The 20,021-nt window shown below is 44.7% G+C and overlaps 1 protein-coding gene across 2 annotated transcripts in view; it reads right to left on the bottom strand.

Moving 5' to 3' along the window:
• Window positions 1–4,338: 4,338 nt before the first annotated feature.
• abhd6a (abhydrolase domain containing 6, acylglycerol lipase a) overlaps window positions 4,339–20,021 on the bottom strand; it is a 48,600-nt gene continuing 32,917 nt past the window's right edge. For both annotated transcript variants that reach the window (XM_041891808.2, XM_041891807.2), the window contains exons 4-9: window positions 17,799–17,912; window positions 9,353–9,485; window positions 6,943–7,112; window positions 6,449–6,503; window positions 6,214–6,314; window positions 4,339–5,730 (exon numbers count right to left, since the gene is read on the bottom strand). In XM_041891808.2, the coding sequence (XP_041747742.2) occupies window positions 5,542–5,730; window positions 6,214–6,314; window positions 6,449–6,503; window positions 6,943–7,112; window positions 9,353–9,485; window positions 17,799–17,912 (762 nt within the window). In that variant the 3' untranslated portion in view covers window positions 4,339–5,541. The remainder of the gene's footprint in view (window positions 5,731–6,213; window positions 6,315–6,448; window positions 6,504–6,942; window positions 7,113–9,352; window positions 9,486–17,798; window positions 17,913–20,021) is intronic.

Below are 20,021 nucleotides of genomic sequence, written 5' to 3'. Positions count from 1 at the left end.
TACCAATGGGACATTAAAAACTGTAATATCTTATGTTTCACAGAGTCGTGGCTGAACGACAACATGGATAACATACAGCTGGCGGGCTATACGCTACATCGGCAGGATAGAACAGCTGACTCCGGTAAGACAAAGGGTGGCGGTCTGTGTATATTTGTCAATAACAGCTGGTGCATAAAATCTAATACTAAGGAAGTCTCGAGGTTTTGCTCGCCTGAGGTAGAGTATCTCATGATAAGCTGTAGACCCACTATTTACCAAGAGAGTTTATCTATATTTTTCATAGCTGTCTATATACCACCACAAACCAATGCTGGCACTAAGATTGCACTCAATGAGCTGTATAAGGCCATAAGTAAACAGGAAACGCTCATCCAGAGGCAGCGCTCCTAGTGGCCGGGGACTTTAATGCAGGGAAACTTAAATCCGTTCTACCTAATTTCTACCGGCATGTTAAATGTGCAACCAGAGGAAAAAAAACTCTAGACCACCTTTACTCCACACACAGAGACGCGTACAAAGCTCTGCCTCGCCCTCCATTTGGTAAATCTGACCATAACTCTATCCTCCTGATTCCTGCCTTAGACCACTGCGCCACTCAGGAGGCCGGAATTGAGACACTTTGGCGGTGCGGAGATATTCCAAGTTCTTGTGGTCTGTCCACACAATGAACGGATGTTCCGCCTTCGCAGAAGGTCAAAGGTCATACACAAGTAGGCAAACAGGCAGATATCAGGTGAATCAAAACTAGGACTGAAGGCTATAACTGGTTCTCACAAACGAGCTTGGAAAAGGCTTAGTAGAGTCAAAACAAACAATACCTCGAAGCCAGCATAAAAGGCATTTAGCTCATCTGGTAGGCTCGCGTCACTGGGCAGCTTGCGGCTGGGTTTCCCTTTGTAGTCCGTAATAGTTTGCAAGCCCTGCCACATCCGACGAACGTCAGAGCCGGTGTAGTAGGATTCAATCTTAGTCCTGTATTGACGCTTTGCCTGTTTGATGGTTCGTCTGAGGGCATAGCAGGATTTCTTATAAGGGTCCGGATTAGTGTCCCGCTCCTTAGCTCGGTGTGGATGTTGCCTGTAATCCATGGCTTCTGGTTGGGATATGTACGTACGGTCACTGTGGGGACGACGACGTCGTCAGTGCATTTATTGATGAAGCCGGTGACTGAGGTGGTATAACTCCTCAATGCCATTGGATGAATCCCAGAACATATTCCAGTCTGTGCTAGCAAAACAGTCCTGTAGCGTAGCACCCACGTCATCTGACCACTTCCGTATTGAGCGAGTCACTGGTACTTCCTGCTTTCGTTTTTGCTTGTAAGCAGGAATCAGGAGGATAGAATTATGGTCAGATTTGCCAAATGGAGGGCGAGATTTGTATGCATGTCTCTGTGTGGAGTAACGGTGGTCTAGAGTTTTTTTCCGCCTCTGGTTGCACATGTGACATGCTGGTAGAAATGAGGTAGAACGGATTTAAGTTTGCCTGCATTAAAGTCCCGGCCACTAGGAGCGCTGCATCTGGATGAGCGTTTTCTTGTTTGCTTATGGCCTTATACAGCTCGTTGAGTGTGGTCTTAGTGCCAGCATCGGTTTGTGGTGGTAAATAGACAGCTAGGAATAATATAGATGAGAACTCTATTGGTAGATAGTGGGTCTACAGTTTATCATGAGGTACTCTACCTCAGGCGAGCAATACCTCGAGACTTCTTTAATATTAGACATCGGGCACCAGCAGCTATTGACAAATAGACACACACCCCCAGACGTAGCTGCTCTGTCCTGCCGATGCACAGAAAACCCAGCCAGCTCTATATTATCCGTGTCGTCGTTCAGCCACGACTCGGTGAAACATAAGTTGTTACAGGTTTTTAATGTCCCGTTGGTAGGATATTCTGGATCGTAGATCATCCTGTTTATTTTCCAGTGATTGCACGTTGGCCAATAGAACGGATGGTAGAGGCGGTTTACCCACTCGCTGACGAATTCTCACAAGGCACCCCTGTATTTCCGTCTTTTCTTCAAGCGAATGACGGGGATTTGGGACTGGTCTCAGGGAAGCAGTATATCCTTCACGTCGGACTCATTAAAAGAAAAAATATTTGTCCAAGTTCAAGGTGAGTAATCGCTGTTCTGATGTCCAGAAGCTCTTTTCGTTCATCAGAGACGGTAGCAGCAACATTATGTACAAAATAAGTTACAAACAATGCGAAAAAACTAACAAAATAGCACAGTTGGTTATGACCCATCAAACGTATGAATTGTCCACTAAAATTACAAAAAGTTAACTGATGAACTCTGACAGCGCTAATTTTTACGTTATGCTTCTCTGTTCTTTCAGTGGGCTTCTTCCAACAGTCGTATGGAGGTGTGCGTCTGCAGCAACTCAGAAATAAGAAATAATCATTTTTAACACACTTGAATTATTATGCTCAGGTAGGTTAAAGTTACCTTTTTACAGAATTTGCAATTCCATACGTGGAAACATTGCTACTGCAACATGTTAACAGAATAACACTATTTCACCACCACATGTGAACTTCCAATTCCACGTGTGAAAGTTAGATTTTCACATGTGAATGTTTATTATTATGTGAATTATACTGAACAAAAATGTAAAGTGTTGGTCCCATGTTTCATGAGCTGAAAATAAAAGATCCCAGAAACGATCCATACGCACTAAAAACGTATTTCTCTCAAATGTTGTGCACAAATTTCTTTACATCCCTGTTAGTGAGCATTTCTCCTTTGCCAAAAATAATCCATCCACCTGACAGGTGTGGCATATTAAGAAGCTGAGTAAACAGCATGATCATTACACAGGTGCAGCTTGTGCTGGGGATAATAAAAGGCCACTCTAGAATGTACAATTTGGTCACATAACAGAATGCCACAGATGTCTCAAGTGTTGAGGGAGCGTACAATTGGCATGCTGACTGCAGGAATGTCCATCAGAGCTTTTGCCAGAGAATTTAATGTTCATTTCTCTACCATTAGCCGCCTCCAACGTCGTTTTAGAGAATTTTGGCCGTACGTCCAACTGACCTCACAACCGCAGACCACGTGTATGGCGTTGTGTGGGTGAGCAGTTTGCTGATGTCAACGTTGTGAACAGAGTGCCCCATGGTGGCGGTGGGGTTATGGTATGGGCAGGCATAAGCTACGGGCAACGAACACAATTACATTTTATCGACGACAATTTGAATGCGCAGAGATACCGTGACGAGATCCTGAGGCCCATTGTCGTACCATTCATCCGCGGCCATCACATCATGTTTCAGCATGATAATGCATGGCCCCATGTTGCAAGGATCTGTACACAATTCCAGGAAGTTGAAAATGTTCCAGTTCTTCCATGACCTACATACTCACCAGACATGTCACCCATTGAGCATGTTTGGGATGCTCTGGATCAATGTGTACGACAGTGTGTTCCAGTTTCTGCCAATATATAGCAACTCTACACAGCCATTGAAGAGGAGTGGGACAACATTCCACAGGCCAAAATCAACAGCCTGATCAACTCTATGTGAAGGAGATGTGTTGCGCTGCATGAGGCAAATGGTGATCACACCAGATAATGACGGGTTTTCTGATCCACGCCCCTACTTTTAAAAAAAGGTATCTGTGACGAACAATTGCATATCTATATTCCCAGTCATGCGGAATCCATAGATTAGGGGCCCAATTAATTTATTTCAATTGACTGATTTCCTTATATGAACTGTCACTCAGCATGGTGCGTTTATATTTTGTTCAGTATAGATTTTGACACGTGATTGTTTTTCACATGGGAACTTGCAATTACACATGTGAAAGTGAGATTTTCACGAGAACGTTTTTCACGTTTTCAATCTGAATTTATTCAGCGTAATGGCGATTGCGTCGTTCATGGATCTGTTGGGGCGGTATGCAAATTGTAGTGGGGTCTAGGGTGTCAGGTAAGGTGACTCCCAAAGCACTTCACGATGACAGTGTGATCATATGAAAAGGATTGAGCTCATTCAATCTCATCCAAACCCTGGCCTTCATAAAACTGTTGCTTGAAACCTGAAACAAACCCCCAAACCTTTCCTCAAAGCTTTTCCCCCAACCGTTGAATCAATATCACCAAGCTTTTCTCACCCCATGTCAAGGCCCAGCCCCAAAACAGCTGTAGCTCCACCCCATATCAAGGCCCATCCCCAAAACAGCTGTAGCTCCACCCCATATCAAGGCCCAGCCCCAAAACAGCTGTAGCTCCACCCCATATCAAGGCCCAGCCCCAAAACAGCTGTAGCTCCACCCCATATCAAGGCCCAGCCCCAAAACAGTACTGTCCAATGTGAGCGGTCCATGAATTTCATGTCAGCATGAGAAAAGTGTTTTATTTTGTACTTTACAAGAATAAGCAAAACAATGTGTAGATGGACAATGCATTAACACGTACAAGGATAACAAAAGTGTCACAAATCTATTTCTGTCTCAGTGTAACTTATTGACATGGCATCAGCTTAAACTAAACAAAGCAAACTTGAAAATATGCAGACATTGCTGTGCATTGGTTGCTGCGTCTCATGCATCGATACTATCAGGTTATTTCACATAACAGTATATAGCAGTGCTTGAAGAAAAAGTACTTTGGGTTAATAATAATAATAATAATACAAAGCTTACGTCATTATAGCTCCATTGTTTTTGTTCAAATTCATATTATTTTCTCTTAAAACACAATGATAAATGTTCCTTCAATATGTTCCTAATGTACAAGGTGTAATATGTATGTTGGTCTGTGGTTAATAATAAGACCAAGTACCAACCTTCAACAAGACAAATCAAACTAACAACATCTTCCTTTACTTCTTGGGTTTTCTGGCGGGAACAGTCTCAGACCCGACCAACCACAGTCCTCCAGCTGACCATGGTTTGGCAAAATCATCTAAGTTAGTTAGTAACACATTGGCAATTAAACAAAGAATATAACATTTGAAATTAAGGTCCTTAAATCACCAAATAAATGCAATACCACAATATTGTATCCCAGTATTTTACACAGTCTTCCTTCGCCTTATAATCAAATTCAAGCATGAAACAGTTGCCAGCTGGGTGAAGGCCCTCATTCCCTGAGGACTAGATTAGAAAAATATCACTCAAGATTATTTGATTATTTACAGATTATTCGATTATTTACAGATGCAATAAACGATCACTGTGGGCTGGTTTCCTTGACACAGATTAAACCTGAAACCTAGTCCCTGACTGAAACCTGAAACCCTGACTGAAACCTAATCTGACTGAAACCCTGACTGAAACCTAATCTGACTGAAACCTGAAACCCTGACTGAAACCTAATCTGACTGAAACCTGAAACCCTGACTGAAACCTAGTTGCTGACTGAAACCCTGACTGAAACCTAGTCCCCGACTGAAACCTAGTCCCCGACTGAAACACATGTTCAACGGAGATCAAACCCCCATTGAAAGTGCTTCTTTGTCTAGGACTATGTTCAACCTTGTCCAGGAAACTGGTCCTATAAAGTCTGAGCTCCAGGTAGTCAGTCTCAGGAGAGTTTCTTGCTGTTGTTAGAGCCAGAGCCAGTGTTGTGTTGGTTATTGATAAAGTCCACGATGAGCTGAGCCGTCTTGCGAGGTCGCTCCATCACCACAGAGTGGCCACAGTTATCCAGCAGGTCCACCTGGCAGCCAGAGACTGCCTCCATCAGCATAGACGCTCCCGACACATCCACCACCTGAGAGAGGAAGAGAGGAGAGGAGAGAACAATTAAGAGGTACTCTCTTAGAAAAAAATAAAAATAAAGGGTCTATCTAGAACCTAAAAGGGTTCTTTTTGGCTGTCCCCATAGGATAACCCTTTGAAGAACCCTTTTTGGTTCCAGGTAGAACCTTTAAAAGGGTTCTACGTGGAACCAAAAAGGGTTCTCCTATGGGGACAGCCGAAGAACCCTGATGGAACCATTTCTTCTGATTTTTTTATGATTTATTTTCATTACAATTATAAAGACAAACAGAAAACAAAACAAAAATAGTCACATACATTATATACAAAACAAAATCCCTTTTTTCTAAGAGTGTACTAGAGTTTAGAAGTAGTGTATGCACATCCAGTTACTTGCAACTTGCATTACTTGTAATAAAAAGAAAGATATTCACTGTTGATTGCGCCCACAGTTTTATTGTGCAATGTTACGACCCAGCGGTCTTCGAACGCTTACCTGGTCATGCTTCCCCCAGATGACCTGTGTCGGGGCTGTGATCAGATGCATGTTCTCATGTAAGGAATGTCTGGACTTCTCTCCTACGATCTCCATGAACACTGAGGAAAGATAGAAAATGCCTGTTCACATACAGAACCAAAACTTTCCACCAGGTGTGATTTAACAAGTCCGATAGATCATTCAATTATTCAATGAATGTTTTTGATCCAGACGTTCCAACCAAGTCCCTCACGCTCTCTGTAGAAGTCGTTGTTTGGAACCCGAACATCCACCAATCCCTGAAGAATCTGTCAAAAATAATAACTATTATTGTTAGAATAATAAATGTTATTGTAACCATGGGTTACATAAGTTAAATTATTGGGAAACCATGCAGTAGATTCTTGTTTTAAAAAATGGCAACAAGTCAAGTAAAGAGAAGATTTTGACTAGTTCTTGTAGTAGTCCGGGTTTTTTGTTATTGACTAAGTCCTGAAGATGTTGACCAGCCAGCAACAGCAACAAAACTAAGACCTGGATTCAATCCGATCAGCAGTAGATCCGTGTGATAGCGCGCAAGACATTTAAAAAGGTCATTTCCGATTGAGCCGACACACATGCAGCGTTTACCATGAATGTGGTCTCCACAAACGTGGAAACACTGCTTTGAAAAGGTGCATAGCCGACAAGATGCGATCAGATTGAATCCCGGCCTGAGTAATGCGACTGAAATGCATCAATGACTACCTGTTGAGGGATCTTGAAGCGTACGAAAGAGCAGAGTTTGAGCATGTCCTCCATCTCCTCTGGGGTAGAGGGGATCAGAGGGATCCTCTGGGGGTCCAGGCTCCCACTCTGCTCCTGCTCCTTTTCCATCTCCCTCAGACGCTCCACAAACGGACTCTCGTTAGGAAGACCTGAAAAAGACCAGGAAGGAAGATCTAAACTGAACAAAGACTTCTGAAGGTAATTGGTTGCACCAGATCTTTATTTAGGGGCTTCGTAGCAAAGGGGGTGAATGCATATGCACGCACCACTTTTCCGTGATTTATTTTGTAGAATATTTTGAAACAAGTTATTTTTTTCATTTCACTTCACCAATTTGGACTATTTTGTGTATGTCCATTACATGAAATCCAAATAAAAATCCATTTAAATTACAGGTTGTACTGCAACAAAATAGGAAAAACGCCAAGGGGGATGAATACCTTTGCAAGGCACTGTACCTTAAAAGAAGGTAGGGGATCAGAAAACCAGTCAGTATCTGGTGTGACCATTATTTGCCTCATGCGGCGCGACACATCTCCTTCACATAGAGTTGATCAGGTTGTTGATTGTGGCCTGTGGAATGTTGTCCCACTCCTCTTCAATGGCTGTGTAGAGTTGCTATATATTGGCAGAAACTGGAACACGCTGTCAAACACGTCGATCCAGAGCATACCAAACTTGCTCAAATGGGTGACATGTCTGGTGAGTATGAAGGTCTGAAGAAGAGAACTGGGACATTTTCAGATTCCAGGAATTGTGTACAGATCCTTGCAACATGGTGGTCCTCTGTAGCTCAGCTGGTAGAGCACGGTGCTTGTAACGCCAAGGTAGTGGGTTCGATCCCCGGGACCACCCATACACAAAAAATTAATAAAAAATGTATGCACGCATGACTGTAATTCGCTTTGGATAAAAGCGTCTGCTAAATGGCATATTATATTAACATGGGGCCGTGCATTATCATGCTGAAACATGAGGGGATGGCGGTGGATGAATGGCACGACAATGTGCCTCAGGATCTCGTCATGGTATCTCTGTGTATTCAAATTGCCATCGATAAAATGCACTTGTGTTCGTTGTCCGTAGCTTATGCCTGCCCATACCATAACCCCACCGCCACCATGGGGCACTCTATTCACAACGTTGACATCAGCAAACCACTCGCCCACACGACGCCATCTGCCCGGTACAGTTGAAACCAGGATTCATCCGTGAAGAGCACATTTCTCCAAGGTGCCAGTGGCCATCGAAGGTGAGCATTTGCCCACTGAAGTTGGTTACGACGCCATACTGCAGTCAGGTCAAGACCCTGGTGAGGACGACGAGCACGCAGATGAGCTTCCCTGAGACGGTTTCTGACAGTTTGTGCAGAAATTATTTGGTTGTGCTAACCCACAGTTTCATCAGCTGTCCGGGTGGCTGGTCTCAGATGAAGAAGCCGGATGTGGAGGTCCTGGGTTGGTGTGGTTACACGTGGTCTGCGGTTGTGAGGCCGGTTAGATGTACTGCCAAATTCTCTAAAACAACGCTGGTAGAGAAATTAACATTACATTCTCTGGCAACAGCTCTGGTGGACATTCCTGCAGTCAGCATGCCAATTACACGCTCCCTCAAAACTTGAGACATCTGCAGCATTGTGTTGTGTGACAAAACTGCACATTTTAGAGTGGCCTTTTATTGTCCCCAGCACAAGGTGCACCTGTGTAATGATCATGCTGTTTAATCAGCTTCTTGATATGCCACACCTGTCAGGTGGATGGATTATTTTGGCAAAGGAGAAATGCTCACTAACAGGGATGAAAACAAAATTTGTGCACAACATTTTTGAGAAACAAGCTTTTTGTGCGTCTGGAAAATTTCTGGGATCATTTATTTCAGCTCATGAAACATGGGACCAACACTTTACATGTTGCGTTTATATTTTTGTTCAGTATAATTCATATAATAATAAATATTCATATGTGGAATTGAAAGTTGACATGTGGTGGTGAAATAGTGTTATTCTCCTCACGTGAAAAGGTAGTGTTAACATGTTGCGGTTTATATTTTTGTTCAGTGTAAATAAACATCTAAGAAAATGATCCCGAAGGCCTATAGGGATAAGGAATTCTAGAATTCATATTTTGTGCAACAATTAACATATTATTATTAATTATTAACATTAGGAATATTTCTACAAGCCCCACAAACGCACACTTGTCAGAAAGACTTGAAAACACAATTCATTATAGAAAAAGGATATTGTCAGGTAGCATATTTTTAAAAAATGTGTTGTTATATGATTGTAAACTTGGCGGTTGGTGTCACCCTGCGAGAGAGTATGTCACGTTAATAAAGTACATTTGCTGCAGCACAGCCATTTTGAAAAGTGACTTTTGAACATTTTTACCTGCCGGGCAGATGAGGGTGACACTGCAAAGGTCTTTGGGGTAGCGGGCAGCGTACACCCCGGCAACGTTGCCCCCCATGGATGTACCCACTAGGTGGAAGGGCCTCTTGGTCAGACGGACACTCTCCACAAACTGGACAGACACAGAAGAGACACAGAGACGGTAGTGTTCGATGTTGTACACGTACTGTAATCCGGCATAAAAACATAGCAGTAGCCGTTCACAGTAGTTATCCGGCCATTCATGAATAAATAATTGTCTTAGTACTTTAATAATACTTTTGTAATTCTTAATTCATTATTAGAACAGTCTGTATCTGAGAGCTCTATGCCATTTCATTAAATACTATATATATATATATATATATATATATATATATATATATATATATATATATATATATATATTATACATATATATATACATACATACATACATACACACACACACACACACACACACACATACATACATACATACAGTGGGAGAAAAAAGTATTTAGTCAGCCACCAATTGTGCAAGTTCTCCCACTTAAAAAGATGAGAGAGGCCTGTAATTTTCATCATAGGTACACGTCAACTATGACAGACAAAATGAGGAAAAAAATCCAGAAAATCACATTTTTAATGAATTTATTTGCAAATGATGGTGGAAAATAAGTATTTGGTCAATAACAAAAGTTTCTCAATACTTTGTTGTATACCCTTTGTTGGCAATGACACAGGTCAAACGTTTTCTGTAAGTCTTCACAAGGTTTTCACACACTGTTGCTGGTATTTTGACCCATTCCTCCATGCAGATCAGGTTTCATCTGACCATATGACATTCTCCCAATCCTCTTCTGGATCATCCAAATGCACTCTAGCAAATTTCAGACTGGCCTGGACATGTACTGGCTTAAGCAGGGGGACACGTCTGGCACTGCAGGATTTGAGTCCCTGACGGTGTAGTGTGTTACTGATGGTAGGCTTTGTTACTTTGGTCCCAGCTCTCTGCAGGTCATTCACTAGGTCCCCCTGTGTGGTTCTGGGATTTTTGCTCACCGTTCTTGTGATCATTTTGACCCCACGGGGTGAGATCTTGCGTGGAGCCCCAGATCGAGGGAGATTATCAGTGGTCTTGTATGTCTTCCATTTCCTAATAATTGCTCCCACAGTTGATTTCTTCAAACCAAGCTGCTTACCTATTGCAGATTCAGTCTTCCCAGCCTGGTGCAGGTCTACAATTTTGTTTCTGGTGTCCTTTGACAGCTCTTTGGTCTTGGCCATAGTGGAGTTTGGAGTGTGACTGTTTGAGGTTGTGGACAGGTGTCTTTTATACTGATAACAAGTTAAAGCAGGTGCCATTAATACATGTAACGAGTGGAGGACAGAGGAGCCTCTTAAAGAAGAAGTTACAGGTCTGTGAGAGCCAGAAATCTTGCTTGTTTGTAGGTGACCAAATACTTATTTTCCACCATAATATGCTAATAAATTCATTAAAAATTCTACAATGTGATTTTCTGGATTTTTTCCCCTCAATCTGTCTGTCATAGTTGATGTGTACCTATGATGAAAATTACAGGCCTCTCTCATCTTTTTAAAGTGGGAGAACTTGCACAATTGGTGGCTGACTAAATACTTTTTTCCCCCATTGTATACACAGTGGTGTGAAAAGGGGTTTGCCCCCTACAACCTAATAACTGGTTGGGCCACCCTTAACAGCAACAACTGCAATCAAGCGTTTGCGATAACTTGCAATGAGTATTTTACAGCGCTGTGGAGGAATTTTGGCCCACTCATCTTAGCAGAATTGTTGTAATTCAGCCACATTGGAGGGTTTTCGAGCATGAATTGTCCTTCTTAAGGTCATGCCACAGCATCTCAATAGGATTCAGGTCAGGACTTTGACTAGGCCACTCCAAAGTCTTCATTTTGTTTTTCTTCAGCCATTCAGAGGTGCTTGCTGGTGTGTTTTGGATCATTGTCCTACTGCAGAACCCAAGTTCGCTTCAGCTTGAGGTCACGAACTGATGGCCGGATATTCTCCTTCAGGATTTTTTGGTAGACAGCAGAATTCATGGTTCCATTTATCACAGGAAGTCTTCCAGGTCCTGAAGCAGCAAAACAGGCCCAGACCACCACACTACCACCACCATATTTTACTGTTGGTATGATGTTCTTTTTCTGAAATGCGGTGTTACTTTTACGCCAGATGTAATGGGACACACACCTTCCAAAAAGTTCAACTTTTGTCTCGTCAGTCCACAGAGTATTTTCTCAAAGGTCTTGGGGATCATCAAGATGTTTTCTGGCAAAAATGAGACAAGCTTTAATGTTCTTTTTGCTCAGCAGTGGTTTTCGTCTTGGAACTCTGCCATGCAGGCCATTTTTGCCCAGTCTCTTTCTTATGGTGGAGTCATGAACACTGACCTTAACTGAGGCCTGCAGCTCTTTGGATGTTGTTGTGGGGTCTTTTGTGACATCTTGGATGAGTCGTCGCTGCGCTCTTGGGGTAATTTTGGTCGGCCGGCCACTCCTGGGAAGGTTCACCACTGTTCCATGTTTTCGCCATTTGTGGATAATGGCTCTCACTGTGGTTCGCTGGAGTCCCAAAGCTTTAGAAATGGCTTTATAACCTTTTCCAGACTGATGGATCTCAATTACTTTCTTTCTCATTTGTTCCTGAATTTCTTTGGATCTCGGCATGATGTCTAGCTTGTTAGGATCTTTTGGTCTACTTCACTTTGTCAGGCAGGTCCTATTTAAGTGATTCCTTGATTGAGAACAGGTGTGGCAGTAATCAGGCCTGGGTGTGGCTAGAGGAATTGAACTCAGGTGTGATAAACCACAGTCGAGTTCTGTTATAACGGGGGGGCAAACACTTTCACACCACTGTGTGTATATATATATATATATATATATATATATATATACACATACATACACACACACACACACACACACACACATACAGTTATCATATTTTTTTTATTTTTTTTTATGTTTCAGTGAATAAACTGTTTTATTATAAAACATATATTTTGTTTCATTTTTTTGGAGCTTTTGTCTTTGTTTACTATGTCTTTTAAAAATGATTTATTATTATTTTGATCACATGATTAAACCACAACAGGGAAGGCTCATGGCCCCCACAACCCAGCCCCACCTCCCCCAGAACACCCACAACCCAGCCCCACCTCCCCCAGAACACCCCACTACCCAGCCCCACCTCCCCCAGAACACCCCACAACCCAGCCCCACCTCCCCGAGAACACCCCACAACCCAGCCCCACCTCACCCAGAACACCCCACAACCCAGCCCCACCTCACCTCCACCAGAACACCCCACCCTCGTTCACCAAAAGATCAAACAATCTCATTCCAAAATCATGGGCATTAATATGGAGTTGGTCCCCCCCTTTGCTGCTATAACAGCCTCCCCCTTCTGGGAAGGAATTCCACTAGATGTTGGAACATTGCTGCGGGGACTTGCTTCCATTCAGCCACAAGAGCATTAGTGAGATCGGGCACTGATGTTTGGCGATTAGGCCAGGCTCGCAGTCGGCGTTCCAATTCATCCAAAAGGTGTTCGATGGAGTTGTGGTCAGGGCTCTGTGCAGGGCAGTCAAGTTCTTCCACACCGATCTTGACAAACAATTTCTGCATGGACCTCACTTTGTGCACGGGGCATTGTCATGCTGAAACAGGAAAGGGCCTTCCCCAAACTGTTGCCACAAAGTTGGAAGCACAGAATCATCTAGAATGTCATTGTATGCTATAGCGTTAAGATTTCCCTTCACAGCCCCAGACCATTATTCCTCCTCCACCTAACTTTACAGTTGGCACTATGCATTGGGGCAGGTAGCATTCTCCTGACATCCGCCAAACCCAGATGGTGAAGCGTGATTAATCACTCCAGAGAATGCATTTCCACTGGTCCAGAGTCCAATGGCGGCGAGCTTTATACCACTCCAGCCGACGCTTGGCATGTAAAGATGATCTTAGGCTTGTGATTGGCTGCTCGGCCATGGAAACCCATTTCATGAAGCTCCCGACAAACAGTTATTGTGCTGACGTTGCTTCCAGAGGCCGTTTGGAATTCGGTAGTGAGTGTTGCAACCAAGAATAGTCGATTTTTACGCGCTACGCGCTTCAGCACTCGGCGGTCCCATTCTGTGAGCTTGTGTGGCCTACCAATTTGCAGCTGAGCCGTTGTTGCTCCTAGAAGTTTCCGCTTCACAATAACAGCATTTACAGTTGACCGGGGCAGCTCTAGAAGGGCAGAAATTTGACGAACTGACTTGTTGGAAAGGTGGCATCCTATGACGGTGCCATGTTGAAAGTCACTGAGCTCTTCATGGAGATTGCATCTCTCATTCCATCTCTCTATGGAGATTGCATGGCTGTGTGCTCGATTTTATACACCTGTCAGCAACGGGTGTGGCTGAACTAGCTGAATCCACTAATTTGAAATACTTTTGTATATATATAGTTTAATGTTCCCATACATTGTACACAGTGTTTCAATTACAATTCCTGTCAATGATATCATTTAAAAACATTTTTTAATCTTTCTTTTATTTATCGGTATATTTGAATTCAATGATTTGGCTCTGAATTTCTGTAATTTTTTCCGGGGGATAATATTGAAAATGCAACCAAGCTTATATTGATTCTTTGAAGAATGGGGATCCGCAGGAACGAAGTAAAGTGACAGACTTCATTTGTATAAAAGTAAATATTTAGAAAAATAAAAATGGGTTTGTCTTTTCTAAGATTTTACATGAGATCCAACTCGTATTTACTTATAGTTTGAATCCATGAGGCTTTCAGCAATTGATTCAAGGCTTCAATGTTCTTTAAGTTCAGCCATAAATTGTCAGACCCCTTGACTTTTTCCACATTTTGTTACGTTACAGCCTTATTCTAAAATGGATAAATCGTTTTTCCACCTCATCTATCTACACACAATACCCCACAATGAAAAAGCAAAAACAGTTTTCTAGAAATTTTTGCAAATGTATAGAAAACTGAAATATTACATTTACATAAGTATAAGTATTCAGACCCTTTACTCAGTATTTTGTTGAAGCACCATTGGCAACGATTACAGCCTCAAGTCTTCTTGGGTGTCGCTACAAGCTTGGCACACCTGTATTTGGGGAGTTTCTCCCATTCTTCTCTGCAGATCCTCTCAAGCTCTGTCAGGTTGGATGGGGAGCGTTGCTGCACAGCTATTTTCAGGTCTCTCCAGAGATGTTCGATCAGGTTCAAGTCCGGGCTCTTGCTGGGCCACTCAAGGACATTCAGAGACTTGTCCCGAAGCCACTCCTGCGTTGTCTTGGCTGTGTGCTTAGGGTTGTTGTCCTGTTGGAAGGTGAACCTTCGCCCCAGTCTGAGGTCCTGAGCACTCTGGAGCAGGTTTTCATCAAGGATCTCTCTGTACTTTGCTCCATTCATCTTTCCCTCGATCCTGACTAGTCTCCCAGTCCCTGCCGCTGAAAAACATCCCCATAGCATGATGCTTCAACCACCATTGGTTCACCGTAGGGATGGTGCCAGGTTTCCTCCAGACGTGACGCTTGGCATTCAGGCTAAAGAGTTCAATCTTGTTTTCATCAGACCAGAGAATCTTGTTTCTCATGGGCTGAGAGTCCTTTAGGTGCCTTTTGGCAAACTCCAAGCGGGCTGTCATGTGCCTTTTACTGAGGAGTGGCTTCCGTCTGGCCACTCTACCATAAAGGCCTGATTGGTGGAGTGCTGCAGAGATGGTTGTCCTTCTGGAAGGCTCTCCCATCTCCACAGAGGAACTCTGGAGCTCTGTCAGAGTGACCATCGGGTTCTTGGTCACCTCCCTGACCAAGGCCCTTCTCCCCCGATTGCTCAGTTTGGCCGGGCGACCAGCTCTAGGAAGAGTCTTGGTGGTTCCAAACTTCTTCCATTTAAGAATGATGGAGGCCACAGTGTTCTTGGGGACCTTCAATGCTGCAGAAATTTTTTGGTACCCTTCCCCAGATCTGTGCCTCGACACAATCCCGTCTCGGAGCTCTACGGACAATTCCTTTGACCTCATGGCTTGGTTTTTGCTCTGACATGCACTGTCAACTGTGGGACCTTATATAGACAGGTGTGTGCCTTTCCAAATCATGTCCAATCAATTGAATTTACCACAGGTGGACTCCAATCAAGTTGTAGAAACATCTCAAGGATGATCAATGGAAACAGGATGCACCTGAGCTCAATTTCGAGTCTCATAGCAAAGGGTGTTAATACTTATGTAAATAAGGTATTTTTAATTTGCTGAAATATCTAAAGACCTGTTTTTGATTTGTCATTGTGGGGTATTGTGTGTAGATTGATGGGAAAAAAATAATTTAATCCATTTTAGAATAAGGCTGTAACCTAACAAAATGTGGAAAAAGTTAAGGGGTCTGAATACTTTCCGAATGCACTGCAGATGCCAATCACGTCCACTGGGTCATTACTCCCCTTAACCGGTGCAGGGCAAAAGATAGTCGGACTGTCTTAGGGAACCCACTCTCAAAATGGTGCATTTCTCATCATTTGGTTTTCGACAGGCATAAATGGGACCCATGTCGTCCAAGGAGCATTGTTCCAAGAGGCTTCATGATCGTACAGGTGCTTCCAGGTGCTTCCAGGTGCTTCCAGGTGCTTCCAGGTGCTTCCAGGTGCTTCCAGGTGCTTCCAGGTGCTTTTTGGCTAACTTGAGTCAACCTTTTGGATGACATGGGTCCCATTATGCCTGGCGAAAACCAAACACTGCATTCCACAGTAAGAATCTCATACCAACGGTATGGTGGTGGTAGTGTTATGGTTTGGGGATGCTTTGCTGCCTCAGGACCTGGACGACTTGCCTTAATAGAAGGAACCATGAATTCTGCCAACCGTCTGTAAAACTGAAGCTAAAACGCAGCCACTCAGCCCCTACCCAGATGGTCATGCAGCATTGCAATCTTCTCTCTCTGTCTCCCACTGCTCTCTCCTCTTCTATCCTATCATCTCTCCCGTCTACTAAATCCTTCTCCCCTCCTGTCTCCTGATTCTGCCTCTTCGACCCTACTCTCCTCCCTTTCCGCATCCTATGACTCGCACTGTCCCCTTTCCTCCCGGCCGGCTCGGCCCGCCCCGCCCCTCCTGCTCCGTGGCGGAGTGACTCATTGCAAGCTTGCAGAACAGGGCTGTGGGCAGCTGAGCAGTCACTTAAACACTACCCACATGTACATATTACCTCAATTACCTCGACTAACCGGTGCCCCCGCACATTGACTCGGTACCGGTACCCCCCTGTATATAGCCTCCCTACTGTTATTCTATTTTACTGCTGCTGTTTAATATATTTTAATTTTTTTTACTTATCAATTTTTTACTTAACACATTTTATGTTCTTAAAAACTGCATTGTTGGTTAAGGGCTTGTAAGTAAGCATTTCACTGTAATGTCTACACCTGTTGTATTCGGCGCATGTGGCAAATAACATTTGATTTGATTTGAGAAATGGAGGAAAACTAAACTTCCGGAGGACCTATCATTCTTCCAATCCCTCCTCTCTACTTTCTCTTCCTCTGTATCCGCTGCTAAAGCCACTTTCTATCACTCTAAATGTCAAGCTTCTGCTTCCAACCTCTTTTCCACCTTTCTCCTCTCGCTTGAATGCTCCACCCCACCCCTCCTCCCTCCACCACTCCTCCCTCTCCCTCCCTCCACCCCTCCCCACCCCTCCACCTCTCCGCAGATGCCTTTGTCAACCACTTCGAAAAGAAGGTTGACGACATGCTCTACTCATTCACTCAGCCTATTGAGTCCACTGGTCTCACTCACACAGAACTACCCTACGCCTTAACCTCATTCTCCCCTCTCTCTCCAGATAAACTACCCTACGCCTTAACCTCATTCTCCCCTCTCTCTCCAGATAAACTACCCTACGCCTTGACCTCATTCTCCCCTCTCTCTCCAGATAAACTACCCTACGCCTTGACCTCATTCTCCCCTCTCTCTTCAGATAAAATCCTGCGACTAGTGAGGTCTGGACACTAGCACTTGACTCCCCACCCCACTAGCTCTGACTGCTGGTAGCTACTTTATTGAGGACAAATGTCCTTACTTTGACTGAGTTTTGTGGTTGTCCCACCTAGCTATTTATTTATTTATTTATTTCACTTTTATTTGCGACCTGGCCAAGATAAAGCAAAGCAGTGCGATAAAAAAACAACAACAACAACACAGAGTTACATATGGGGTAAAACAAACCATAAAATATAATGTTTTTCTGAAGATGAATGCACTAACTGTAAATCGCTCTGGATAGGAGTTTCCACTAAATGTGATCTTGGTACAGTAACAGTATACAGTGTTTACAGTGGTGTAGCGTCACGGAGACCTTACAGAAGAAAAACATTTAAAATGTAATCACTCACTCAAATCAACCAATCAATAAAATCAGTACCTGTCGTATCCTCTTGACTTGTCCCTCTATGGAATAGTCTCTGGCATCGGTGCGGCTGGTGCCCTCGTGTCCGGGCATGTCAACGCACAGCAGGTGCTGATGCTTGGGTAGGAACTACAGATATAGACATAGACACAGTTAACGCCCCAACTACACTATCTATCTGCTACAGATATAGACATACACACAGTTAACGCCCCAACTACACTATCTATCTGCTACAGATATAGACATACACACAGTTAACGCCCCAACTACACTATCTATCTGCTACAGATATAGACATAGACACAGTTAACGCCCCAACTACACTATCTATCTGCTACAGATATAGACATACACACAGTTAACGCCCCAACTACACTATCTATCTGCTACAGATATAGACATACACACAGTTATATACACAAGGTACGTCACAGTTAAAAACTACAAACATTCCTTGAGTCTACTTATCCTGTCTACTTTATCCAATAATGATCTGTATCCTGTAAACTACACTACTAACAACATTGTATTAGCACGTTACATTATTTAGTAGGTGTTAACACAGCATTGTTACTGTAGTAATTACATCGTTACAAAGTTATAAGAGCAATATAACATGACGGTTTACCAGTGTTGTAGTCGAGTCACTAAACCTTGAGTCCGAGTCACCAATGGTCAAGAGTCAAGAGTCCCTATAGCTGAAGTCCTGGTCCCAGCGCTCCAGTCTGAGTCACTGGGTCTGAGTCCTGGTCCCAGCGCTCCAGTCTGTCACTGGGTCTGAGTCCTGGTCCCAACGCTCCAGTCTGAGTCACTGGGTCTGAGTCCTGGTCCCAGCGCTCCAGTCTGAGTCACCGGGTCTGAGTCCTGGTCCCAGTGCTCCAGTCTGTTACTGGGTCTGAGTCCTGGTCCCAGCGCTCCAGTCTGAGTCACTGGGTCTGAGTCCTGGTCCCAGCGCTCCAGTCTGTTACTGGGTCTGAGTCCTGGTCCCAGCGCTCCAGTCTGTTACTGGGTCTGAGTCCTGGTCCCAGCGCTCCAGTCTGTTACTGGGTCTGAGTCCTGGTCCCAGCGCTCCAGTCTGTTACCGGGTCTGAGTCCTGGTCCCAGCGCTCCAGTCTGTTACTGGGTCTGAGTCCTGGTCCCAGCGCTCCAGTCTGTTACCGGGTCTGAGTCCTGGTCCCAGCGCTCCAGTCTGTTACTGGGTCTGAGTCCTGGTCCCAGCGCTCCAGTCTGTTACTGGGTCTGAGTCCTGGTCCCAGCGCTCCAGTCTGTTACTGGGTCTGAGTCCTGGTCCCAGCGCTCCAGTCTGTTACTGGGTCTGAGTCCTGGTCCCAGCGCTCCAGTCTGAGTCACCGGGTCTGAGTCCTGGTCCCAGCGCTCCAGTCTGTTACTGGGTCTGAGTCCTGGTCCCAGCGCTCCAGTCTGAGTCACCGGGTCTGAGTCCTGGTCCCAGTGCTCCAGTCTGTTACTGGGTCTGAGTCCTGGTCCCAGTGCTCCAGTCTGTTACTGGGTCTGAGTCCTGGTCCCAGCGCTCCAGTCTGTTACTGGGTCTGAGTCCTGGTCCCAGTGCTCCAGTCTGTTACTGGGTCTGAGTCCTGGTCCCAGTGCTCCAGTCTGTTACTGGGTCTGAGTCCTGGTCCCAGCGCTCCAGTCTGTTACTGGGTCTGAGTCCTGGTCCCAGCGCTCCAGTCTGAGTCACCGGGTCTGAGTCCTGGTCCCAGCGCTCCAGTCTGTTACTGGGTCTGAGTCCTGGTCCCAGCCCTCCAGTCTGTTACTGGGTCTGAGTCCTGGTCCCAGCGCTCCAGTCTATTACTGGGTCTGAGTCCTGGTCCCAGCGCTCCAGTCTGTTACTGGGTCTGAGTCCTGGTCCCAGTGCTCCAGTCTGTTACTGGGTCTGAGTCCTGGTCCCAGTGCTCCAGTCTGTTACTGGGTCTGAGTCCTGGTCCCAGCGCTCCAGTCTGTTACTGGGTCTGAGTCCTGGTCCCAGCGCTCCAGTCTGAGTCACTGGGTCTGGAGTCCTGGTCCCAGCGCTCCAGTCTGTTACTGGGTCTGAGTCCTGGTCCCAGCGCTCCCAGTCTGTTACTGGGTCTGAGTCCTGGTCCCAGTGCTCCAGTCTGTTACTGGGTCTGAGTCCTGGTCCCAGCGCTCCAGTCTGTTACTGGGTCTGTCCTGGTCCCAGTGCTCCAGTCTGTTACTGGGTCTGAGTCCTGGTCCCAGCGCTCCAGTCTGTTACTGGGT

Source organism: Coregonus clupeaformis, chromosome 12 (assembly GCF_020615455.1).
Source record: "Coregonus clupeaformis isolate EN_2021a chromosome 12, ASM2061545v1, whole genome shotgun sequence".
NCBI classification, from domain to species: Eukaryota; Metazoa; Chordata; class Actinopteri; order Salmoniformes; family Salmonidae; genus Coregonus; species Coregonus clupeaformis.
This window is presented reverse-complemented; position numbering and strand designations above follow the sequence as displayed.